This window comes from Urocitellus parryii, chromosome 7, assembly GCF_045843805.1.
Source record: "Urocitellus parryii isolate mUroPar1 chromosome 7, mUroPar1.hap1, whole genome shotgun sequence".
In the NCBI taxonomy this organism is placed as follows: domain Eukaryota; kingdom Metazoa; phylum Chordata; class Mammalia; order Rodentia; family Sciuridae; genus Urocitellus; species Urocitellus parryii.
Genome location: NC_135537.1, coordinates 22,437,779 through 22,465,094, shown reverse-complemented (window position 1 = coordinate 22,465,094; position 27,316 = coordinate 22,437,779). Strand labels below are relative to the sequence as shown.

General features: G+C 34.9%; 1 protein-coding gene across 1 annotated transcript; it reads right to left on the bottom strand.

The window, feature by feature from the left end:
* Positions 1-397: 397 nt before the first annotated feature.
* Rad21 (RAD21 cohesin complex component) lies at positions 398-26,854 on the bottom strand. The gene is made up of 14 exons (XM_026393873.2): positions 26,691-26,854; positions 19,363-19,537; positions 14,827-14,956; positions 13,470-13,569; positions 11,665-11,771; positions 10,792-10,998; positions 10,199-10,324; positions 9,730-9,852; positions 7,955-8,178; positions 6,302-6,461; positions 5,769-5,917; positions 4,475-4,624; positions 2,794-2,877; positions 398-2,143 (listed from the first exon to the last, which is right to left on the bottom strand). The coding sequence occupies exons 2-14, from the start codon at positions 19,504-19,506 to the stop codon at positions 1,952-1,954; spliced, it is 1,896 nt and encodes a 631-aa protein (XP_026249658.1). The 5' UTR covers positions 19,507-19,537; positions 26,691-26,854; the 3' UTR covers positions 398-1,951.
* Positions 26,855-27,316: the final 462 nt, after the last annotated feature.

The window sequence follows — 27,316 nt, the reverse complement described above, 5'->3', positions numbered from 1 at the left end:
CCTTTGCTAAGTAGCCTTCCCTGATCATCCTAGTAATACTGAACACTATTCTAATATTCTAGATTTCTGACTTAAGTTATTTATCTCCATGCCAGGATGTAAACTCTTTGAAGGCAGAGAACCTTGTGTATTTATGGACTCTAAATACCCCTAAATACCTCGCCAAGATTTAGAATTGCCATAAGATTGTATACACTTTTAATGCCACAGGAGAGCTGTGTGGTCTGATACAGTAGCCAGTAGTCAATCATGTGTAGCTACTGACCTTTCAAAACCCACTTAATTTGCATGAGAAATTATTCTAGATGAGATGAACTATATGGAATTTGGTTATGTTAACTTTTTTAGACAATGTTTTCCTGGGAAACAAAATGAACTAAATAACTGAATACTCCAATTTACAGCTTATGACACAACTTTTATTAGAAAAGTTATACATAACATAGCATCAACTATTTTCAAGAACAATATTAAACCCGATAAGCAACAAAAACCAGACTAACAAAATGTGTAACAAGAAACTAATGACCTTTCTATAATCAAACATTCAATTATCTACAATGTCTTTTTACAGAAGGGGAAAAATCCATGGTTTACAGGCACATTATATTGAAAATAAAACGGCAATAGCAATTTTATACAATTACCATTCTCAAGAAACTGAATCATTAAAACAGTAATTACGAGTTTACAAATTTAAAACATTTCACATAATTTTAAATTACTGGGTATACACTGAAGTCTGAGTTTCGAAAGTGAGTCTTTTTTTTTTCCCACAAAAGTGCCAACACTTAAACTAGAACTTTCAGTGTAATTTTTTCCTAAAAAGTTAAGACAAGTTTTGATAATCATAATAGTCACATAATTTCTGGTACTATCTGGTCTGTTAATATTAAAGCCTTTACTTGAATGCTTTTCTTCATTTAAATTATAGGAAACCGGATATAGGATTTCAGTTGCAAAGCTATTAAAAGTTCCAACACAGGAGTGTGCAGCATTGGAAAAAGAGATCAGTACTAACATTTATAATAAATATCAGAGAAGCCATTAGTTTTTACAGCATTGTCTGCTTAAAGGTTAAGTCAATCTGGTGTATAATTTCCCATCAGTCTGCCCTTTTAGTAGGGAGGGGAATTTCTATTTTCATGATCTGAACACTCAAATATATCCAACCACATTTTAAAACTCTGATTTATAGCTCCTGGAAGTCACAAATGTTTTTAATAGTCATTCCATTTTAATAAGTTTATTTCTGTTCATTTTGGAGCTGCACTAAAACAATAGAACTCAGGACAGCACAGTTCTTCATAAAGACTCAGATGGAATGATTTACAAAGTAGACTGCTTTAAACCAAGCCAGTCCTCTTGTTGCAGCTGACGGGGATCAGTCACAACACAAATTCACATACATTTGCTCATTATGGAATTATGCTTTAAAGAAGATGATTTCTGTTGCAGGTACCACTGCTAAGTACAGTGTTTAACCAGATTGCCAGTTTTACTGATGAGAAGACATTTTCTTTCCTGTCAGGAACACTTACCATAGTTCTTAATTAAACTGTCAGGCATTTTCCTAGACAGGTTTTCCTTTTCAACACAGTGATGGAGAACTAAGATAAAAATTATGACTTGTCGACAGTTATTCAACATTATTACATGCACCAATATTGCACACATCTGTTCTGAACTGTTAAAATAATCTTCTGGGTCCTTGGGGGTGCTCTTTTCTCCATCAGAACACAAATACAACCCATATAAGCAGTTTCCCTTAAAGATGAAATGGACATATTTAAAATACTGGGGAAAAAAATGAAAAAAAAAAAAAAAAAAAAGAGATTTTGGATAGACAAGAACCTAAAATTTTTCTTAAAGGGTTTTTTTGTGTGCCCTACACATGGGGGCAATTTGTATGTACTAGTGAATGAACACTAGCTATAATGCTTCTAGCTCTTCAAATAATATGGAACCTTGGTCCAGGTGTTGCAATGATGTCACTGTATGGTTCTTCCTGTGTCAGCTCAATAGCTTGCTGCTTTTTGAGAACCAAGAAGCTGTAGAACTTTGCTGCAGCCTGTTTTCTGTTTGTGTTTCGACATAATTCAAGCAAACTGATGGATTCAGCTCCAGTTTTGGCAAGAGCTCGCTGAAATAAAACAAGAAAAGTGAATTAAAGTAACACACACTATATAGTAGTCATTTAAAAAGGATGCCAATTTTGGTACTGGAAAAAGTGTTGTTCTTTTGGGGGCTAGGGTTGGAAAGGTATGTGAGTGATTCTCATGTTAAACTGGAAAGTAAAGGGCGAAAACATATAGTATTGTTAAACTCAAAAGCCCAAGGAATAAAGTTGGCCCAGTATATATTATTAAAATAATGTTTTTATTTGGACATCTAATATGGTAATAACAGTAAAATCTAGTACTTAAAAAGTGAGAAAATAATTTTAAATGTCAGCCTTTAAAAAAAAAATCTATTCTAGGAAATTATAAGCAACACACATGGTATTTCATAGATGCTCAAAACGTCTTATCTGTACCTGGTACATTTAAGTCCCAATGGCAATTGACATTGTGACATCTGATGCCACAAAATGGGAAAATATTCTTCTGAACACTTTCCAGGCTTACTCTTGGCCCAACAGTTTGTTTTTAACTAAAATATTTTAAATAATGAGGTTCTCAAAAAAGGTTCACAAAGCTAAGTTTTCTGGTTACAACATGAAACTTTATTTTTGAAGGAACAATGCTAAAAGTATTTGATACAGAATTTTCTTCTAAAATGACATTGGCATACCTGAAGACCATGAAGCATCTGCTGAGTCCTTTTGTTCCATCTCCTTTCTTCTTGATCCTGATCACCCCCTGAAGCATCTTCATCCTGAATGAAAATAACCACCCAAAAAGCTAACAACACTGCTCTGCTGAAAAAGGAATTATTTCCATAGCTCCTGGATGATCTTAAGTTAACTTGGACCATGTAATCTAACAGAAAACTCTCCTAGATGCTAAAATAAATAAATAAAAATAAATCACTTGGCACTAGTATCAACTCTGAAGTTTGTCTACTTAAGTTACAAAAGAAAGCCCTCTGTATGTGCAGGCAAACATTTAGCTGAATATAAGGTTTTATATTGCTCATGAGGATGTGGTGTACCACAGTGTGGTCCATAGACGGCTGCAGGTCATCGGTTTTTGGTTATTGGTACTCCTGTCAAGGAACTTTGGTAATGATATAAATCAACTATGCCATTAACTAGGACATTTATGTCAACTAAATGTATGAAATGTGTGTGTGTATTTGGTAGCATAATTCTAGGTGATTTATATTCTGGCATTTTACCATCATACTATCATGGACCAACACCAAAGGACCTGCAAACTGCTGAGTAATTAGTATTGATCTATATGGTGTATTAAAAAAATGATCTACAATCCTTATTATGTTTTACTTTAGGACTGATGTCTAGCCAGGCGTGGTGGTATACAACTGTAATCTTAGCAACTTGGAGGCTGAGGTAGAAGGATTGCAAGTTCAAGCCCAGCCTCAGCAACTCAGCAAGACCCTGTCTCAAAAAAAAAAAAAAAAAATTACAAAGGGATGGGGATGTAGCTTTAGTGGTGGAACACCCTTGGGTTCAGTCTTCAGTTAAAAAAAAGTCTGCTGCCTAAACAACTTCTTGAATTCTTTGAAATCTAAAGTTGGTGTGAATGTGGGGAAGTAGTTGTGATATTCTCAGGGTACTTGGCTGGAGTAGCTATGAAACTAAATTTTGGCTTTAAAATAATGTATTTATATTAAAGATAAGCATAACTGCTATGACTGACATAATGATAAATTATAAATATAAATAAATACCAGTAAAGCCATATTCAATCCATAAACCATTTGTCTTAGAAGAAATTTTTTGAACAGTTTCAATGCTACCTGAAAAACGTCTTAAACTTAACATTTAAGGAAATTAAATTCTAAAGTGCCTGTCTTTTAAAACATAAAAGTTCCCTAAAATCTTTATTCAGACTACTTTAGCTGAGTCATTTCCTGCCCTGATCTATTTAAAACAAAATAAAAACACAGCCAAATGGAAGATGTTTGGTTATTTAATTTCTAGGCCACAGACAGAAGAGGTTATACCAGAGGCAGATGATAACAGAAGAAAGAATTGACCACTGATCACAAGAAAATGAAAAGCAACTGACAAGCAATTTAGAAGTCAAGTAAGAAGTCAGTGTAGGGACAGTCCATGTCCTTCAAACTCACGAGGGAGCCCATGAATTATAGCACATCAGAACATTTGATATACCTAATGATAAATCTATGCCACTAATAATGTTAGTTGAATTCCGACTCTATTTTTCATCACTTTGATGCCCACTATATGAATTGAAGACAAAATATACAAGAAGGTGAAGACTTTTGCTAAATCTGTAATGAATGGGAATTTATTCATCAGATACCTCTTTTATTATTTTCTTACCTCTTCCTCTTCATCATCCTCTTTCTCCTTCTCTTTCTCCTTTTCTTTTTCTGGCAGAAGTTCTAACTCTGGTATTAGCTGACAGATATTTGGAGGTTCTTCTGGGGGTAGCTCTACAGGTGGTATTTCCATCTGTTCTACCTGCTGTGGCTTAAAGCAATAAAAATTAAGGCATTTTAAGATACACATTTTAAGAATAGCATTTTAAAACATGCAAATATAGTTAAGGTTTTCCAGATGGAAAGATTATATCTCCCCACTTTCCGATTATCAAAAATTGATCTGCTTTTTAAAAATTACAAGTGACAACATTAAATTAGCTTTAAAAAGAAATTAGCCATTACCTTAAAATGCAAGTGTCTGTTTTTTGTACTTTTTAGGAGTCATGGTTAAAAAGTCTATATGAGAAATTTAAAGCTAAGAAAAAATCATAGGCATTAAAAATAAAATAAAGCAAAACCCATTTTCCAATAAACCACATATGGACTCCATGGCAAAATAAAAATGTTAATTATCCCAGTACTATCAAAGGTTACTGCATGAAATCCTTAATAGTAGCAGACAGCAATAAGGAGACCTTTTCTGGGTCTGTTTTCTGTATTTCCTTCCTTTTAGACTTACTGTAAAAGCTGAGAAACATTAAAAACAAAGTCTTTAAGAAACCAAAGAACTATCAGAAGGACAGAGATACTAGAATCACATACCCACTACCTCTCTTCCCATTCTGAGCTCATAAAACTGGCAGTTTCTACTACCAATACCTCTTAATGGAGGCTGAACTAGGAATCCAAGGTTACCAAAAAAGGACCCCTTTACTCAATCTATCCTATAACTTGAGAACCCTAAATCAGACCCTACTATTCCCTCTATACTTTGTTTTCCTGTCCTAACTGAACTTAATGGTAGCTAAGTATGAATGAAGTTGCCAGCTGCTTTACTTTTTTTGGAAAACTATATGCTGATAACTTAATAAGACACCTTAAAACTGCCCAGTATTGGAGACTGCCAGGAAATGTTTGCTGAAGAATAAACCAGAATCAAAGTTCAGAGTCAAGGATTCCACACTGGCCAAGGTTTTGCTCACTTTGGACCTCTTTGAAGCAAGACTATTCAAAAGGAGTCAGGCAGATTCTGTAGACTCCCAGAACATCTTCTCCCACTTAAGGCAGACTACATTCATATCTTCAGCTCCCATCCCTTTCCATTTTCTGCCTAACCCAAGATAATTCAAAAGGACTCCTTAAATACCACTTGCTATGGACTATGAACATCTTCTAATGATGTGCTTACTTACAGGTATCACAGGCTCTGGATCAACTTGTCCAGCTTTTCGTTTAACCCCCTGAGGTGGTGGTGGGGGCATGGCCGACTCATCCAGGTTTGTTCTGCTGGCCTCCATCACTGACTCTTGGAGGCGGCTGGGCTCCTCCAAAATAGGCTCATCTGCAATTAATCATATGAAAAGACTTAAGCCATATAGTTCTGAATAGCATTTTGAGTAATTTACTTTCAAAATTGGTACACTTAGGCACAGGCATAGTTACTCTCAAATTAAGACAGCAGAGGTAAACTTTTCTCTGCTTAAGACTACTTAGTTTATAACATATATGTAAGGGGGGAAAAGGTCTTAAAAATCCAAATCTCAGTCCTGAGGACAATCCTTTAGCAGACAATCAAGCCAATTCAGACAAGTCATAACCCTTACACCATTCTGAACCCAAAGCTTCATATCTAATAAGATAAATGAGATCCAATGCACTTCCTGTTCAAAAAATAAAGGTAAATTCTGGCATTTAAACTTTTGAGAACTATCCCAAAAGAACAGACCAATAACATCTCGCTGTTGATGCTGCTGTTGCTGGTCCTCTCTAGGAACCTCTGGATTTTCAAATTCTTTGAGGAACTCATCCAAATTATCTGCCTCTCCTCCTTTCCTCCTTTTTCTAAGATCTTCTGGTACAAGTGGTGTAAGACAGCGTGTAAAGAGCTATAAAAGAAAGAAAAAGTAAATATAAAATAAATCACTCCAACTGAAAACAGACTGACATTTCTAATATTCATTAATGCTTTACTTTAATAGTTGTAATCAGTATGCCATACTATTTTTTTTTACCTAACATTATATTCACACTCTAGTCTACCTTAAAATGACTCCAACTTCAGTTCTCAAATTGTCAAATAAAGCAATCTTCAGAAAAACTAAAAGTAATTTATCCGCTCCCAACCCTTGAGGTTTTAAATTTAAATATTTGTCTATAGTTTATTTTTACATTCATAAACTGAAAATTCAATCCAACTTTTACCATAATAGTTTTCCATTATGCTTTTCACTTAATATAGAATAATCTTAACTATCATTTAACTATTTTTAATGGTTATAATATTCCTGTGTTTGTGTGAGAGAGGACGTTTCTACCTGAAGAATACTATTTCGTATTTACTGTATTAATATTTTAGGTGACGAACACCTGTAATCCCAGCGGATTGGGAGGCTGAGGCAGGAGAATTCCAAGTTCAAAGCCAGCCTCAGCAACTTAGCAAGGCCCTAAGTAACTCAGTGAGAACCTGTCTCTAAATAAAATTATAAATAAGGGCCGGGGATGTGGTTCAGTGATTAAGCACCCACCCCTGGGGCTCAGTTCCTGGTATCAAAAAAGGTTTTACCATAAATTTCCTACACTGGAGTATTTTATAGACTCAATCCCAGTGACTTGGAAGATTGAGGCAGTAGGATCACAAGTTCGAGGTCAGTCTCAGAAACTTGGTAAGAACAGCAACCTAGCAAGACCATGTTTCAAAAAGGACTATGGATATAGCTCAGTGGTAAAGCACCTCTGGGTTCAAGGCCCAGAATCATTAAAAAACAAAAACTTTATTTTGGAAAGAGCTTGAAATCAGCAGAGGCAGAGAATATTCTATTGGTTAGGAAAAAAAAATTCTCTTAAAGTAGCAAAAATTAGAACATCTCATGGTTTACTCAGAAAATAAAGAATGCAGACTTAAGCACAATACAAATTAAGGCATTATAACTAACAGTTTCTTTTAGGAAGCTGAAAAGAGAACTATTATTAAAAATGTCAGTGGCTTTTTCATATCAGAAACATTCTATATCTTTTAGAAATGCTGGTGTCACTCATCATTATTTCAGATGAGGTCATGGTCAGTATATTGTGATTTACGGATAAAATCAAGAAAGATGCCATGTTGTTGAAAAATATTTGATCAAAAATGATTCAGAGGTTTAAAACATTTTTTAAAAAAATATTTATTTTTTAGTTTTAGGTGGACACAATATCTTTATTTTTATGTGGTGCTGAGAATCAAATTCAAACCCAGTGCCTCACGCATGCTAGGCAAGCACGCTACCACTTGAGCCACATCCCCAGCTCTAAAATATTTTTTCCCTCAAAAAAAAAAACAAACAAACAAAAAAAAAACAAACCAGCAGAAAATATATATAAATAAAAAAATCCATATTACCTTCAGTAGTCTGTTATTCCATAAAGGCTGAGCAGGTAAAGAGAAAAGCTTTTCCACTCCTCCTGTTTCTTTCCACATCATCAATTTCTTGGTAGGTGGTGCCAGATCCAAAGTAGTAACAATATCAGAATAATCACTAAGTTGGGCTCTAATTGTCTTGCTATCCAACTCTTTGACACTGTCAACAATTAGCTTCCTCTTCCTCTTGGCTTTTGTTTCTTTGACTAGAATAAAATAAAATATAGTCATTTTCTTCAGAGGCAAGGATAGAATACACCGCAACTAGACTTGGCATGACTATATCCTTCTTTTCTATGCACAGGGCCCTCATAGGAAAGTTAAGCCTCATGAAGGCAAATGTTTTAACTAAGATTCGCTAAGCACTATTTAGAACAAAGGATGTCATATACTAGGTGTTCAATAAAATCCTGCTGAATGAAAATAATATGTACTGAGTTTTAGCATAAATAGTAAAATAATGCAAGGGATAATACACTTTAACCCATATAGCTTTATGCTATAAACACTGAATGTATTACACTGGATTCAAAGTTGGGCTCAAGTCTTAGTTCTGAAATTTCTTAGTTTCTGAACCTTGAAAAATAATTAACTTCAGCTTGCTTAAGTTGTCTTCTTTTTTCAAAATCTGAAATAAGGCCAACCATTTACAGAAGTTATAAAATAGCATTGCACAAATGGTTATGTTATTTTTATTGGAAAAGTTCTAATTTATATATATGGCAATTGTATAAGCTGCTTGATAAAGTGAACCAAGTCCAAGCCAAGTGATATGGACCTGAAACTCCATCTTAAATAAATACTTTTTCTGTGTGTCTATTTCTTACAACTATACAAAACAGGCAAAATTATCTACACTTAAGAAGCTCGTGGGATTAAATTTCTCAAGATTTTACCCTGCCAGATGTTATACTGTATAACTTTTTATATATAAAACATTTATGAAGATCAAATAAAAAAAATGTAAATATAAGTGATAGTCTATTACCTGTCCTTCAGGTACTGAATTCCTCTTCTTAAAAGTAAAAGTTCAAGATCTTATAATTATCCATGTTTCCCTAATTAGCATTAGAGTCTCATGAAAATAAAGACTTTTCACCTTTATAGCCTTAGTTCTTAAATAGAACTAAGTGAAATGTCCTAAAAGATCTGGAAATGATTTCAAGTATACTTGCCCTACCATCTCCATAAGTCATCAATAAGTTTCACATCCGAACTATGCATCTCAAGTTGCCTCTGTTACTCAGGAGCGGTTCTCCAAGAAAATATTGTTGCCCAATGTTTCTCAGTGAGCACTAAATTCAGAAAACTCTGATTTTACAGAGTAGCTGTTATTTTCACTATTTTTTAAAAGAGTACTTTCAGGTTGTTCTAGATCGTAGCCCAAATGTACAGAATCTAGAACTCTGGAAGATAAATCGTCAATCTTGTACTTTATTGCAAAATGTCCTGCAATGTTTTCTAATTGTTACACACAATTAGAAAGCTAATATCTTGAGAATTCTATGACACCAAAATATACACAATAGCAGAAAGCTTGATCTATATTTTCATACTTCCAGTAACCTGTATAGATAATTCTACAAAATACTCAAACTATAATTGGATAGAATAAAGACTGTGACACTGACTATGCCAAAGAAGAAAGAAGCTTAGTTATCTTCAACACAGGCAGCAGATGATCAGCAGGCAGACCAAGAGCAGAAATAAGATCTTACACATTCTACATGACTGTAAATATCTGAAGGTTTGCTCACCAGTTATATCAATGGGTTCCAAAGCAAATGCTTCTTCCTCGTTTGGAACAAGTGTTGTCTGATCAGTCATAGTTGGCATTGGTTCAACAGGATCCACTGAATCAGGACTGTCAGGCCCACCCACTACAAAAACAAATATGGTTACAATAGGCTTAGGTATAATAATATATATCCCTACAAACAGAAAAAGAAATATCTCTTTGAAACTAAAAGAAACCCCACTAGTACTAACGTACTTTTTCATTTATGAGGCAGTTCCTCCAGAGCTGAACTCCAGTGGACAAGAAAGGGGAGGGACACAGGGTTAAACACATGAGAATTAGAACTAGTCATCAACCATAAGTACTATATTCAAAGATATTTATGGTTCACTGAAAACTAAACCTTTTGGTGTGGTCTTCTATGTTAAATTATCTTTTGGATGTCATATAATCACCCCAAGAATCACCGCTGAACATGAAATGCTTACTTGATACATTATCGTCTTCATCCATATCATCGTGTGCAGGCTGCTCTGGCAACATCACCCCTGCCTCAGAGAGGGCGGGGGGATCATCAAAGATACCGCCATCATTATTACTAATAAGTTTGTCATCTGAAATAGGGAATGTAATTTAGCTAAAATTTGAAAAGGAAATGCTACAAGAATAGTCAATCACTGGAAAAATAAAAATTATGTTAAAGTAGATGAAATTTGGGGTAATAAACCTGAAATAAATTTATATGTGTTTCTCAAGGTACTTTGTAAGCATATAAAATGTTCAGTATACCAAGAATTTGTCATTTATTTTTTAAATTAAGTATCTATTTATTTAAAAATGTTCACTTAACATATACATCAATATAAATAGAGCAGTTTAAAGAAATAGTAAAATTTAGAATTTTTAGATAAACATCTTTTAAAGTTGAGTTATTTTTAACATTTTAGGCTCATTGTACAGAACTTTTACTGAATCCATTGATAAAATTAACATATGTACCTAGTTGCTCAAGCAGAATTTTCAACTGCTTCAAAACATCAGTGAATACAGAAATTAGAATAGCCAACTTTCAGTGACCTACCTAATATTCCACCATCATTTCCTTCTCCAAAATTATCATCTTTATATTGGTCTTCATATTCTAAATGGTTAATTTTCTCATTCAGATTGCTGGTGCTCTGTTCAGGTTCTAGGAGTAGGTTAGAAGCACTTGTGCTTACTAACATGTCATCATCCTCAAATGCACTGCCTTCTCTCATTATCTCACGATCATCCATTCCAAAGTCACCTAAACAAATTTGGTAAAGCATTAAATGAGAAAGGTTGGAAACACCACTGTTAAAAAGACAACAACTGATTTATTAGAATTATGTTACACTTGCTTACTGAAATCTTTGAATATTAAAATATAATTTTTCTTTTTTTAAAAACTAACCCTAGGGGACATGACTATAACAAAATCAGACTTACATCCAAATTTAGGTTACCCTAAATATGTCAGGTAAACCTAAATATATATTATATGTTAGGGTTCATTAACATTCAGACTTAAACTTTACAATGTTTTTTCATCAAGAAAATGTGGCTTGTTATCAGTTTTGAATACCTAAGTTTTGGACAGTGGTTACAAATACAATTAATTGTTCTAAAATGAATAGTTTAAAGGTGAGCATTAGTTCAACACTGGGTCTTTTCACACAAATCAAAACATAGCTTCTTTTGTGTATGAGGAGCAGGAGCAGGCAAAGAGTGAACTCTATAATAAACTGATGTGTTAATGGAATGAAGCTTAATATGCCAACAGGAAGGCAAATTCTTTTCTTGATGAAAATGAATTAGATGAAACTTCAAGTCTTTGTCAGCACAAATGTAATATTAAGTACATTTTTAAAATTGCTAGCAGTGTCACAATATAATTATAATATTATAACTAATAGCAATTTTTTTCTTTTACCAAAATCATTTTCTTGTAGTATACTGATGTTCCCAACTTCCTCTCTCATGGTTATCTCTTCCACTCTACTCTGGTTCAGGCTGAACTGCTGGGCTACATCAATGTCACTTTAAAAGAAGTTCAAATACATGTTAGATTCAAGTCTCATAATAATGTGTTTATAAGGGAAATATATAACCCAATTCTCCCTATAAATACAAACTATCTAGTTTTAGAAATCTGATATTTAAAACTCAGTATTATTTCAAAATAATTCATGCATAACGAGATTCTAAGTTGTATTTAAAGATTTTAAATCACTGATGACCAGCAAGCAAAATACGCTGAAATCACTATCTAAGGCAATCTAAGGCAATATGCATATACTCTTAGATGAAAAAATCAGAAATGATGGGCTACATAGGATGGGTTTTCATCAGGGCCCCACAACTTATTACTATCTGTGAGAACTCTGAAGTTCTTTGGCTTTTCTGAGACTCAATTTCTCTATCAAAAAATAACCACCTCATGTAGTTTAAAAATATAAAAAGTATGTAATGTTCACCAATCTGAGATACTTCTGGCCAAATCTAGATCATAAACACTTTACACAAATGACTGTTTGCTTAGTAAATAAATAAACAGGATGCAAACATAAAAGGGATGTAAGATTCCTTAGAATCTTAAGACTTATGGGACATATTAACCAAATGCAGTCTGTAGACTTTGTGTAGTCTCAAACTGAAAAGAAAATAAACAAACACACCCAAAGAGGAGAAGGATAAGAAAAAGTCTATGTGTCAACTGAGGACATTAAATTCTGACTGGATAGTTCATTTCGGAATCACTAGTGTTTATGAGGTGTGAAGTCACAGGTATATTTTAAACATCCCTTATCTTTAAATCGAGAAATATTGAAATATTAGCAATGAAGTTAGATTATCTTATTTAATTTAAAATAATCTAGTGGGAGTGGGAGGTGAACTTGAAAAATATAGATTGAAAAAAAATAAAACTGGCAAAATATTGATAAAGAAGCTATACATGAGGTATGTAATAGTAATTTCTTAGTTGTTCAAAAAATTGCACAAGATAATTTTTTTAAAAATAAAGGTATAAGGAGTGGGGGGAGGCAGAATAAGTGTTCAGCATAACAAACACACATACAAAATGAAAACAGATCAAAAAATGTACTCAAATTAGGAGTCACAGATCATTTCAAACACCAGATAAATCTGTTATAAAAGAAGTGGTATGGAGGGGTTTCTTGATTAGAAAACCAGTCACATACTCCACACCAAGGTAAAATAACTGCATTTTAAGAACTTGAGAAAAGGGAAACATTATACCACAGGCCTCTGCTATAACTGTAACTTTCCCTGTTAAGTGTGTAAGAGCAATTTTCTTGCTCTTCATAGAAAATTATGTTTATTTAAAAAAATGTGGATCTGAGAATAGTTTGGCCAAGAAGATGATCAGTAGGTGATTTTTATACCTCTGAAAAAATTGATATCATTATATAAAAGTACACCCCTGGACAACTGTTTAGTTTAAACAAGTTTTGGCCTTGTACAAGTACATCAGTATTTTCATGTCTTGGTTGTGTAAAAGTTCATGTCCATGAAATTCTTATAGAAGAAGCACTTTCTAGTTTACATATTTCATATGTATACACAATCCTAAATGAAGCATATTCATTTTACCTAGATGTTAACTCAATGCTGAAACATTCCAAGGAAAACTATGCATGTGGAAGCCAATAACATGCTTCTTATAGGCCAAGCTAAAAAAAAAGAAAAGAAAGAAAAAGAGGGGGTAGTACATACTCTAAGTCTGGCAGCGGTTGATCAAAGTCATGAAATTCTTCAGGTAAAGTAATGGCATTATAGGCTGCCTCCCGATTTTCTTCAGGCAGGTCAACAACACCTAGAAAAGAAATACTAAGTTTCAAGGCCTAGCTATATCAGAGTATGGATCAAAGAGAAGTGGAAATAATTTCCTGAGGTTATATTCTGAAAAGGCTGACAACATGCAAAGCAATTTGAAGAACAAGTAAGTTTTTATATTATCATAAACATAGTACTATTACAAAAAAAGGTTAAAGCACCAATTACACATTAAGCTGATAGGCCTACAGAAATGATTACAAAAGAATACAATAAACGTTTTAAAGGAGTTTTCGTTCTTTTGGGGACAATAAGAATATTCAATTTTAGCTATGGTTAAAAATTTTCATGATAAAAAAATTCAAATAAAATGACAGGCATAAGCAGAGAAAAAAAACCCAAAAGTTACCTACAATAAACACACACTACTTTAAAAGAAAAACAAAACTGCTGGGCATAGTGGCACACACTTGTGATCCCAGTGGCTTGGGAGGCTGAGGCAGGAGGATTGCAAGTTCAAAGCCAGCCTCAGCAATTTAGTGAGACCCTGTCTCAAAATTAAAAACAAAACAAAAAACCAAAACAACAACATGTGGGTGTTGGGGGTGCTGCTGGGATGTGTGGCTCAGTGGTTAGACATCCCTGGGTTCAAGCCCAGCACCAAAAACAAACAAACGAAAGACAAAACTAAAAAACATGTTGTTTCAACAAAATGCACACAGAGGCCACATGTTAGAAACTCAAACATCACAGTATCTGCTTAAATACTTTAAATAAAATCTGAAATCTCAAACATTTATTGTTAATGTAGTAAAATGATATACTAGAATATAACCTCAGTAGAAACTATTGTATAAATCACCTATTTTTTACATTTGGATTATTTCAAATAGAATAAAAATTTCATCAATGCTCAAAAAGTTACAGAATTATTTATTCACAGAAATACCATGGTAATTATGTATTAAGATTATTTGGGAAAAATTTAAAATCTTAAAATTATCTTTTCTCAGTTATCTTTAAGAAGCAAATCATCATATAATAATTAATTTTCAAAATTTCAACCTCTGATGACAATTTTATGTATACTGTTGAAAAAAAGGATAAAAGAATTACTCTACAGACAAGACAGATGAAGTAAAATAAGTTTCCTTTGAAGCAGTGCCTCCGCAAAGCTTGTGCTATCTTTGAAAGGTTCCTGTATTGCAATAAAAATAAAACATGCTGACCTAGAATGTTTAGCAGTTTTCTGCACAAAACATGGTAAATTCCAAAGTTTAAAAAAAAGCAATAATACCTGGCCGAAAAGCCATCTTTATCTTAATGAATGCTTCATTACAGTCTGCAAGCAGATATTTGGCTTTCCTGTGATAGATTCGAACTACTCCCAGCAAGAGATGTCCTGATGTTCGCAGTGCCATCTTCACCTTCAAATGAAACATTAATATTAATCTAATTTATAGTTAATTCTATAGTTTTAGAGATAAGTATGCTTTGAAGTTTGTACTTTGTTATGTACAGGGAATTTTTACTTTCTCTTTATACCTTTTATCATTTAAAGTTGCCTCAAAATCACCTGATTTTATTTTTTACTGTCTTGACCTATAAATTTCTTCAATGTACTCCAAAGTTAGATTAGACAGATGAATAGTAGTAATTTATAATTTAACATAGACATGAAGATAGTCATGAAACAGGAACCATATCATTCCACAGACTATGTCATTAGCACAGTTTTGGCAATTACAAATAGAGCTGTTAGAAACCTATTCATAGGTTTTTGTACAAATGCAAGTTTTGGACTGCTTAAATACCAAGAAGCCTGACTGTTTTACAGTTTCATATGAAACTATCAAACTGTCTTATTTTATCTTACTGGTACTGGGGACTGAAACCAGGGGCACTTAATCACTGAACCACATCCCCAGTCCCATTTTTTATATTTTATTTAGAGACAGCATCTTGCTTAGAGCCTTGCTAAGTTACTGAGGCTGCCTCAACCGCTAGAGCTGCTGGGATTACAAATGTGCCCTAGCTATCAAACTGTCTTTCTAAGCATCTGTACAACATCAAATCCCAAGGAAAATGAAAGATTTTTTTGTTGCTCCACATCCTGACCACCATTTGGTGTTATCAGGGTTTTGAATTTTGGCTATTCTAATAGTGGTATTTTGTTTTAATGTGCATTTTCTTGATAACATGATATGGCAAATATACTGGTTTTCTGTGCATTTTCTTTGGTAAGCTGTTAAAAGTTTTCAACCCTTTCTGAAATAAATTTTTTCCCTATTGTTGAGTTTTAGGAGTTCTTTGTACATTTTGAATAACAGTCCTTTAACATATATTTTTAAAAGATTTCTTCTTCTTCTTTTTGGTTCAAGGAACTTAACCACTGAGCCATAGCCCCAACCCTTTTTATTTTGAGACAGGGTCTGACTAAGTCCTTAGGGCCTCACTAAATTGCTGTGGCTGGTCTTGATCCTCCTGCCTCAGTCTCCTGGGTCACTGGGATTATAGGTGTGAGCCACCCTGCGGGCTTTACAAAGATTCTCTATCAGGATTTCATTCTCTTGACAGTGTCTTTGAAAACAGCATGGTTTTTTTTTTTTGGGTTAGGAATTGGACCCAGCAACTCACATAGATAAGCACAATGCTTTATCTGAGCTTCACGCCCAGATTCCAGAAATTTGAATGTTAATGAAGTGTAGAGAATAAATTCTTTCTTTGATGGATCATGCCTTCAGTGCTGTATCTTAAAAGCTATCATTAAATTCAAGATAATTTAGATTTTCTACTATGTTCATTTCTAGGAGTATTATATTTAGTATTTTACATTTAACTCTATGCCCCACTTTGAGCTTTTTTTGGGGGGAAAGGAGTAAGGCCCTATGTCTAGGTTCATTTCTTTTGCATGTTGATGCTCAGTTGTTCCTATTCTTTGAAAAAACTTTTTTCTCCACCATTTCATTCTTTAATGATTGCACTATATAGGACCAGAAATAAATTTCAAAAATTAAAAATAATATAAACTACCCAAAACAAAAAGAAAAAGGTTAAATAAATCATGTACAAACAAAATAATAATTTATGGGTCCATAATTCCTTATCTAAAGTCCTAGGGGCCAAGTGTGTTTTAGGATTCAGAATATTAAAGGTAATACAGTATATATGCCATATATTACAAAATTCCCAGGAGGGTCTAGAACAGCCCCCATGATCACAAATAGTAGTTCTTTCTACAGTGAACTTATAAATACTTAAGTTACTTCACCTTAGCTGAGGTCAAGTCTGTTTCAAATTCTGCATTTAAGTTCTTTGGATATAAGACTAAGACACTATAAATCACAAGCATTAAATGAGGTATAACTATGAACATATCTGTTCCTGAATACAGTCTAATTACAGAACAATACAGAACAACATAATTTAGTTTGTTTTGTAAGGTTTTCATTTCACTAAAATTTTCAAATTAATACTGTCTTGAAACAGGAATGTCTTTAACACTAATAAATCCCACAGCTACAATTCTAAAGCCAGATAAAATTCCATATACAGAAAATAAAATATGTATTTTTCACAACTTTTCAGAGTAAGTCCATATACAGACACTTTAATTCTAAGCACAAACTTTCACTTCTCCCACCTAAAAATATGTATTTTTTTCTTTGCAACCTACACCTCAGATACAGCCTTTATCTCTAAGATGTATAAAGAAATAAAAAAACACCAAAAATCAAAACAAAAACAAAAAAACCCAATCAATAAATGAGCAAAGGAACTGAAGAGACACTTCACAGAAGAAATACGATCAGTCAACAAATATATAGAAAAAATGTTCAACATGTCTAGCACTCTAGCAATTAGAGAAATGGAAAATTAAAACTACACCGAGATTCCACCTCACTTCAGTTAGAATGGCAATTGCCAAAAATATATAAGTAACTATAAATGTTGGGAAGGATGTGGGGAAAAGGTATACTCATATATTGTTGGTGGGACTGCAAAATGGTATAACCACTCTGGAGAGTAATAGATTTCTAAGAAAACTTGATTTGGATCTACCATTTGATCCAGTTGTCCCACTCCTTCGTCTATACCCAAAGGAGTATCAGCATACAATAGTGACATAGCCATATCAATGTTTGTAGCAGCTCAATGCACAATAGTTAAGTTATGGAACCAACCTACGTACCCTTCAACAGACGAACGGATAAAGAAAATGTGGTACATATACTCAGCCATAAAGAATGAAATTATGGCATTTGCTAGTATATGGATGTTACTATCATGTTAAGTGAAATAAGCCAATCCCCAAAACCCAAAGGTCGACTGTTTTCTCGGATATATGGATTCTAACTCACACTGGGTTAGCAGAGGAAGGTTCATGGAATTGAAGGGTGGGTAGTGGGGGGAAAGGAGGGAGGGATGGGAATAGAAATATAAATATGTGACCAGCATAAGTCTACATATCATGTATAACCACAAAAATGGAAAGTTATACTCCATGTGTGTATGACATGACATTTACATATTCATTCAAGTATATATGACAATCTACTGTCATATATAACTATAAAGGACAACAATAAAGATTAGTTTCCCTCACCAGACCATGAACAACTTGAGAATGGAGCTGTGTCCTCTTTTTTTCTGAGGAGTTTGCAGTTTCTGGCATTCTGTATTCTCATACCAGAAATAAGTAGTTAATGTATGAAGGTTAAAAAAATAAAAATATGTATTTTTCACAACTTTTCAGAGTAAGTCTCTGCTACACCCTTGGCTTTTTTCCTAAGATTTGCTCTTCTGGCAATAAGGAACTACTCTTTACTTAATACATTATGCCAACACTGTCTCAACTGTCATTCCTAAAAGCAATATTTCAGGATGCTTGTCTATACTGCTATGATACAGAAGGTTTTTACTACATAGGAAAGTTGGTGCATACATTTTGTCCATATGTACATATAAATATGAGGTACAAAACAGACCTCTAACACACACATATAAATAGATATACAAAAATTACTTAGAACTCTTCATGTCCACATATCTGTTCTTCATTGAAATACTTATGATAGGTGATGGTAAGTGCATCTCTTGTGCTTTAAAGTTCCTTTCTTGACATAGTACCAATTCCATATTACTTTAAGTTGTACTGTTTGTGAAATAGAAATGTGGGTACTACTGCTTCAGACACTTTTAGAGGGTGTTAATAAGAGCTCCTCAAGGAACAGATCAATAAACAAGACAAAGAATGTAAAGGACATTCACAAGGCTTCCATCCTAGTGAGAGACAGAAAGTAATTAAGGAAGGGAGCAAACAGTCCATGGAATTGTGTCACTTGAAAAGGGCACAGCAGGTATAAATATCCTATGATGAAGAAAAAGCTTAGTTAGTATCTTTAAGAAACACCAAGTAGATCTGTGAGGTTGAGGTAAAGTAAGTTGTGTATACAGTATTTACTGGGTAGATAAGATAAATCTGGCCCTGAAAACCTTTTAAATTAGTGAGTCCTTCATTTTGAATATTTTACAAATTCCTAAATCAGGAACATTTACATACTTATTTGGAGAATGCCCCCATCTTATGCTTATATACCACTAGAATAAGCAAATGAAATATCAGTGTACTTACAAAACTTTTAAAGACAATATTGAACTGTGATCATACTAAATCAGATAAAAGACAAAATGATAAAAGAATACTGGAAAATCTATGGAATTTCCTTGTCTCTGATATACATAGATAGATGATTACCTAATAAGTTCTTTTTAAAGTTCTATTTCACATATCAATAAACAAAGAGGATAAAAATATCAACATCAAACATACCTTCGGTGAGATGATACTCTCCACGCTGCTCTCTAAATTACACTCAAACACATGGGCTTTGGTTAGCTTCTTATCCCAATGGGCCGCTAGCCAAATTTTGGCCAGAGGCCCTCTTTTACTGAGAACAAAATGTGCGTAGAACATTGTTCTGGTTGCCTATGAACTGCGAGAAAATCTGAGGAGAAAAATATTTAATGTAAGTACCATAAAAGAATCGAAATATTTCTTAATAATAAACCACACCATCCAAGTTTCTTATTTTTAATGTGAGATACAAAAGGTTTGAAAGCATAACACGCATTTCACAAAACATCGTATTGTTTTAATTCAGAGGGTAAAAAAGATCCCAAAATATTAAGAGCTAAAATGAAAAGGGACAAATGAATCAAATTGCTTTTATACTTTGTTATCTTAAAAATGGTCACCAGAAAACTCTTTTCAAAAGTTCTATCAATTTCTAACTTGATTATTAACAGTGGCAATAGTTTGCTTATTGCACCAAAACTACAAACTTTATTTTTCATGGCAAGAAAAAATGTCTAAGAGATATTCAGGCACAGATACTAATGTGGAAATGTCCATTTTTAGAACCCCATTAAAAACCTGAGATTCTCAGTGAATGTTCTGTGTAATAATTACTACTTCGTCACACAGCATTGTGCCTTTTGAATTTCCATAGTCGGCCAAGCAAAACTAAGTAGGTGGGTGCTCTCATTTTATAGGTGGGTATTTTAAAAAAAATTGAGGCTCAAAAAAGTATTATTTATATAGTTTTCTTAATTCGGGACTTTGAAAAATACTTGTCCGCTCAAAATTACAAGCGTGTCATTGATAATTTTCTTCAGCAAGCTAATATATTAATATATAAGAAAAGCAGCCCCCAAACTTGGGCCTGGCGGAGTACTGTGCAAAGCGATATTTCCCTTATTTAATTTCCCTCTTTCATAGATTACAAAAAAAAAAAATCTATTTTGACCCCCCAAAATCTGTCTTGGTCGAAAATGTCCAAATGTTCATGATTAGATTAGCAAGATGCCTTCTAAGATGCCTTCCTTTTTCTATAATGGCAAGCACACCAATAATACATAAAAAGTACTACCAATTTTAACTTTAAAATATAGATTCACAGATAGTTATAAAAATAGTAGAGATGACCCAATACCCTTTATCCTATGTGCCCCCAGTGGCACTATCTCATGTAACTATAATACAGTATCAAAACCAAGACAATGATATTGGTTCAGAGTGTTATGTGTAGCTCTATGCCATTGTATCACATGTAGATTTGTGCAATCACCACTGTAAATAAGGTACAGGATCATTCCATCACCACAAAACTCTTCACACCCATCCCTTGCTCCCCACCATTCCTAAGCCCTACAACTATACTGTTCTCTACATTTCTGTCATTTTGAATACGTTACTTGTTGCATTTACCAACAGTATATTTCCTTTTACTGCTGAGTATCATTCTGTGGGATAAATAATATACAACAACTTTCTTAGCTGTTCACCTCCTGAAGGAGGCTATTGGCTATTTAGTTTTGGGCTATTATTCATAAAGGTACTATAAATATTGTGTGCAGACCCTAAGTTTTCTCTACAATAAATGTCCTAAAGTGTAAGAGCTAGAGACTATGACAAGTATATGTTTAGTTTTAGTGAAATTTTAATGCAACAACCAAAATTATTGTGAGATTTTCTTTTTACAACTATAGACAATATTATTCTAAAATTTATATCACGGGACAAAGAAACTAGAAAAGATAAAACTATTTCAAAGATGAAGAATAAAATAGAAAAAATTAGTCCACATGATTTTAAGATTAATCGCTACAACAGTCAACATTGTGATGCTGGTAGAAACAAACTCACAGATCAATGGAACAGAAGAGCGAACTCAGAAACAGACACAAATAAGCCTGATATTTTACAAAGATACAAAAGCAACTCAAAGGAATAAAGAAGGATAGATTCAACAAATGGTGTTGAAATGATTGAATGTCATCTATAGTAAAACAAACACAAACACCCAAACCTCAAATATCATCAAAATTAATTTGAATTAGATCACAGACTTAAAATTAGGAAACATTTAGGGGGAAACAAAACAAAACCACCTCTGGTACCTAAAGCCTGGCAAGAATATTTTAGATAAAAAAGCTTATCAAAATCCATGATGGAAAAGTATTCAATAAACTGTTTTTCATCAAGTTATAAACTTTTGCTCTACGAAAGACTCCATATAAGGGTATGCAAAGACATGCTACAGACTGTATTTGACTAGAACTTGGATCTGGAATATGTAGAGTTCTCAAAGCTCAAGAACAAAAAGAAAAACCAATCAAAAAGAACAAAAGAAATGAAAAAATTCACAGAAAAGGATATAAGAACATGAAAATATTACTAGCCATCAGGGAAATGCAAATTAGAGCCCAGTGAGTTAGCATCATACACTTATTACAGAAGCTAAAATAAAAAACAGAAGTTAACATTGAATGTTGGGAGAGTGCAAAGAAGCAGCAGGATCTCTCTTATGCTGCCTTAAAAAAAAGGATTCAGAGAAGATCTTGTAAATTTTAAAATGAAAAGTAACTTACTATATTTTTCAATTAAAAAATGTGCCCATTCTTTCCTTATAAAGAAAATCTTACAGTGAAACACATCACAGGAAGAGATTTCACATATGTCAAAAATATCCGAGAGGATTGGGCATGGTGGTCAAAGAGTAACATAGTCAGTTTTACCTCATCTCCCATTTTCTGTCTTTAATAACAAAGGGTCCTGAAATTCTCATTCTCTGAGCCTAATGCTCCCAGAGGATCATTAATCACTGTAGGCAAATTTTCTCTAAAGGAAATAAACAGGCTTTATCAATTCCTAATAGTGTAAACTCTTTCTCTCAAATTTGAAGTTAAGAACTAAGGAATACTATATCAGGAAGAATTCAGAGCAAATGCTCTAAAATGTTTCTCAGAGTAAAACATAAGCCTCCCATACAAGTATTATAAATAAAACCTAGAGAAATTTATAGTATCCAATATGGCAGCAATGTTTTTAGAAATGTAGTCACTGTCATGAAGCCCCAAGTTCCACTATGGAAGCAAAACACTGTGTAACAACAAGAACAAAAAACTTCTAAAATGCTGTCTTGACATGTGACAATTACTAAATACATATTTAATGAATAAGTAAATGAGGTACACCAAGTGATCTCATAGTTGACATATATAAAAGTTATGGAGCTTTTAGAAATTAAAACTACTGGCACTTTTCAACAGGTGTCAGTAGTTTACAGCCAACATTTCAGCTGCTGGTCAGAGCACCATCTCTAAACTATCCCAGCTATGCAGAGGCAGTGATTCCTAAATAGATGCCTTCTTGGCATGGGACAGGGGAGGAGCCATACTAAAATTAATCTGGAAAACAATTAGCAAGAGGAAATCACCCTATTAACTAAAGGAAGCAAAAGGAACAGTGGTAGAGCTGCTACCAACTTATATCTGAAATGAATAGAAAATTTAATTACTGCTACTTTTAAAAATCAATTTTATCTTGGTAATACCAAACTTAAAAAAAGAAAAAAGTTGGATGATCTGTATAGGTTTTGAAGGTTTTAAAATTTGGTAGTCCTTTACAAAAGACCTTAGCAGAAAGTCTGCATTTGACAGCAGAGCAGAAAAAAAAAAAAAAAAAAAAAGGTAATTTCCTTAAGATTATTTCAAAAAGCAAAGTCAAGCTGAAGCTCATGTTTCTCCTATTATGTCAGTGATCACCAACACTTCACTCATCTATTAGGATAGTGGCAGTGTAAACAGTAAGGACAATTTGACAACACCTCCAGTAATTGATGTAAAAGATGTATCTAGAAACATATACTATCAACCACATACACAAAAACACATTAAAAAAATTACTATGCCCCAAGTATTTTATGTAACCAACTTCTAATAACTAATACGCATAACAAATACTAGCCCATTTTACATATGAGAAAATAGAGCAAAGGGAAGAGAATAAATGTCACTAGTATTTCATGTAAGTGGAATCTGAACTTCAGTGCCCACACATTTAACTACAACACTATTGCCTTGCAGCATAACTTTCAATAACATAATAATAGAAGTAACCTACCTAGCCATCAATAAGTATCTTGAAAATTAATACAACTATATAACAGAATACAGTGCAACTTTAAGCAATAATATGTAATTTGTATTAACAAGGAAAATCTCCAGAATAAGCTCAGGATACTTGGTGGAGGGGGCAAGAGAACTCTGTGATGTGTGTGTTTATGTGTGCGTGAATGTGTGTTTATAACCATTTATATTTTCAGATCCACATCCTCAGATTCAACCAATTGCAGATCAAAAATATTTTTTAACAAAATGTGTCTGTCCAGTAGATTGGGAGGGGAAAAGGGGTCACTGGGAACTGAAACGGAGCAAATTAAATTTCATGCAGTATAATCATATACAAATGGAACCAACTATTATGCATAACATACATAAGTATAACATACTAATAAATGCATAAAAATGACCGTATTGAACATATACATTATTTTATATTTATTTATTATATTTTCCCCCCTTGTCATTATTCCCTTAACAACACAGGATGACTCTTTACATATCATTTACATTGTACTATGCATCACAAGTAATCCAGAAATGACACTGTATGTGGAGGTTGTGAGTAGATTACATGCAAATAGCATACTGTTACATAAACCAAAAAATGATGGGCCCTCCCAATTTTTATTTAAACACACGTGTATAGATATTGTGGGGTTGATTCTAGACTACTGCAATAGAGTCAACAAGTTTTTTGGTTTCAAGGTACACAGGAATGTTATGTTTATAAAACACTGTAGTCTACTAAGTGTGCACTAGCATAAAGTCTAAGAAAACAATTAGGTGTCTCAATTTAAAAAATGTTTTGTTAAAAAATGCTAATGATAATCTGAGCTCTGGAAAATAGTGCCTATTGACCTGCTCAACACAGGGTTGTCACAAATCTTCAACAGGATTAAAAAAAAAAAAAGCAGTACTATGAAGTGCAATAAAATGATGTATGGCTATCTTTTTGACCTGTGATTGACAGAATCCATTTACGTGGAATCCAACGATGCAGAGGCCAACTGTATACATTTCCAAGCACCTGAGTAAGCAAAAAGTATCTGTGGGATATACATGAAACTGGTGACAACAGTTACCTCTGGAAAGAAGATTTGAAGGGAAAGTCCTATGCTTTTGTATATGTGTTTGTCCATACATACACATGTATATACATTAACTTATTTATACATAAACATTGCCTATTTAAAGTAGAAACTACCACACTGGGAGTTCAGACATAATCCAGCTTTGCCATTAACCAGCAAGTTAAGTTAACCTCTATGTAGCTCTGTTTCCTCACTATAAGAATGCAACTATCTCCTAGGGAAGTGGAGGGTGGAGGAAGGCATTTCCATCCAATCTTGCACACTAGAGCTCCATCCCTTTTGATTCTAACATTGACCTAAGGTTTTACAGTAAGAATACTCCTAAATTCAAATTCAACTAATAGTCCTAAATGCAAATTCAATTCCCTCCTTACTTAGTTGTTTTGCAACAGCGAAAAAGTTATTTAACATCTGAGTTTTAGTTTTCTCAACTATATGGTGAGGATAATATTCACCGAAACGATTAATAAAAATTAAACACATCAGCATACCTAACACAACGCACCACAGTAGATGCAAAGAGTGACTTTTAAAAACCATCTTGTAGCAAAAGATTAACCAGTCAGCATGATTATAACTATGACAATTAAAATATCATAATTTTTACTCCTCAAAAACTGGAAAATTTCCCAATTTACTAAATTATAAGATTTATCAGAATCTGTTCTGCTAAATAGGAATTCATGAGAAAAGATATTCTCAACCGTATGAGTAATCATACACCACTCTAAACGGAAAGTTTAATTCTAGAGAATGCTAATGTACTGCCTTTATAAACACAGAAAGGTAAAGGTTATGCTCCACTAAAATTCTGACTTGTATATACAACGCACTATTAGTTATGCATCGCTGTCACCTCAACTATGCAAGCTCTTACTAATTTAATCATTGGATATGGCATACGTTCTCATCAATGCTTTCTCCAAAATAATTGGATGTTTCCAATATTAGTGGTATTTTTAATGAATCCAACTTATGAAAGCTCAGTCCGTTTCCAAAATTCTTTAGATTCACACAGTTGGCAATTATTCTCATATTAAGAAACTGGGATGCTTTTGAAAACAAATCCTACCCAATCTAATGAGAGCAAACATTAACTTTCGCTCGTAGAGAGATGATGAGCAAACCTTTACCAGAAACCCTTCAAACACTGACGTGCTTTAGAACGCTTAAGACAGCCTAACAAATCAGAGTGACCAAACAAACCCTCCAGGGTTTCCTTCTTACAAATTTGAAGAAGGCCGCCTAAGTCTGGCAGTACAACCTGAGAGTGTCACTCCAGAACATCACAGATCATTCGCAAAGCCTCTCAGCGAGACGAAGAAGTCATCAAAGCGTCTCCCAATCAGCCCATACAATTAAACATTTTAAAAAAGCGTTCAGAAAAGTTAAGGGGGAAACCAATTACGCTCACGTCCCAACAATCCGAAGCAACTTCCTTCGTCGCGCTTTCTACTGGTCGGTCCAGTTTTTAACATCCCCGACGGGGGGGGGGGACCTAAAGGGGGAGGCAGTGGCTGGCGAGGGCCCCACCGCCCTGAAGTCCACGGTGCAGCAACGGCAGGGCCCGCACGTCCCCGATCCACATCGCAGCTCGGCGGACCGCGCTGCCCCTCCGAGCTGGCAGCCTGGACCCGGGCCTGCCACGCCTGCTCACGCCCCAATCCCGCGTCTGCCCAGACAGCCATTTTCACCGAGGAGTAGGCGGCCCGGTCCGAGAGCGCGCTGGTTCAAACCTCCTGCCCTCCCTCCGCGGCCCTGGCTTCCTCTGCTACTCAGCTAGAAGAGAGGGGCCGGCCCCACCAGGGACGCGCGGAATAACGGCTTTTGTAGTTTCAGAATGGAACCAAACCATTTGTTACCGAACAGGCGATGATGCGGGCGGGGGCTGTGCGGGTCCCGGCCCAGAGCAAGCCCGGAGCTGAGATGCCTGGGCGGGCGGGGGGTCAGGGGCACGGCGGGGCCAGCACGCAGGGGCACCGCAGGCGCTGCCTGGCGCCTAACTCTCCCGCCCACCCGAGTCCCGCTCCCCGAAGGCAGCACGGAGGGGAAGGGGTGGGGGGGAGGGAGCCGAAGGACAAGAGTCGGCCAAGCCTCTTACCTTTGCTCTCCGCTGGGAGCTGGGCGGTCTGGGTGGCCTGGGGAGGGGAAAAGGGTTGGGGGAGGGGGCGGGGAAAGGGGGGAGCCCTAGCGAGGTGTAGCTTCGGAGCAGCTCCCGCCCGCAGCCACAGCCGCCGCCTCCTTTCCGATTCACTCAAACAAACAAGATGGCTGCCGTTACACCGCGGCTCTTCCTGCCGCCCAAATCCTCGGTTCAAATCGGCAGGATGTTTACGGTCAAAATGGTCCCAGTGCGCCTGCGCAACCAGCCTGCGACTCTGAAAGAGCGACGCAGGCGCAGCAACCATTTCCTTTTCTTTGGAACCCGCCCCCTGGCTGTGGAGCCCGGAACTGAGCAGGCGCAAAGGTGATTCTCTAGCGACAGGGTCGCCATTGAGTTGGCAAACTGCGCACGCGCAGGGCTGTCCAGTAAGTTGAATGTCTGAAATCAGGTTGATTCTTGCGCTTGTTTTAAAGAAAGGGTGTGCAGTTTTGTGTGCGCCCTACCCCAGAATATATTTTAATGGTCTTATAGCAGCGAGGGTAACATGAAAACTTTGAACTAGCTCTGTAAAATATAAGGGCTCATTCATTCATTCAACCTACATTTATAGGTTTGTCAAAGAG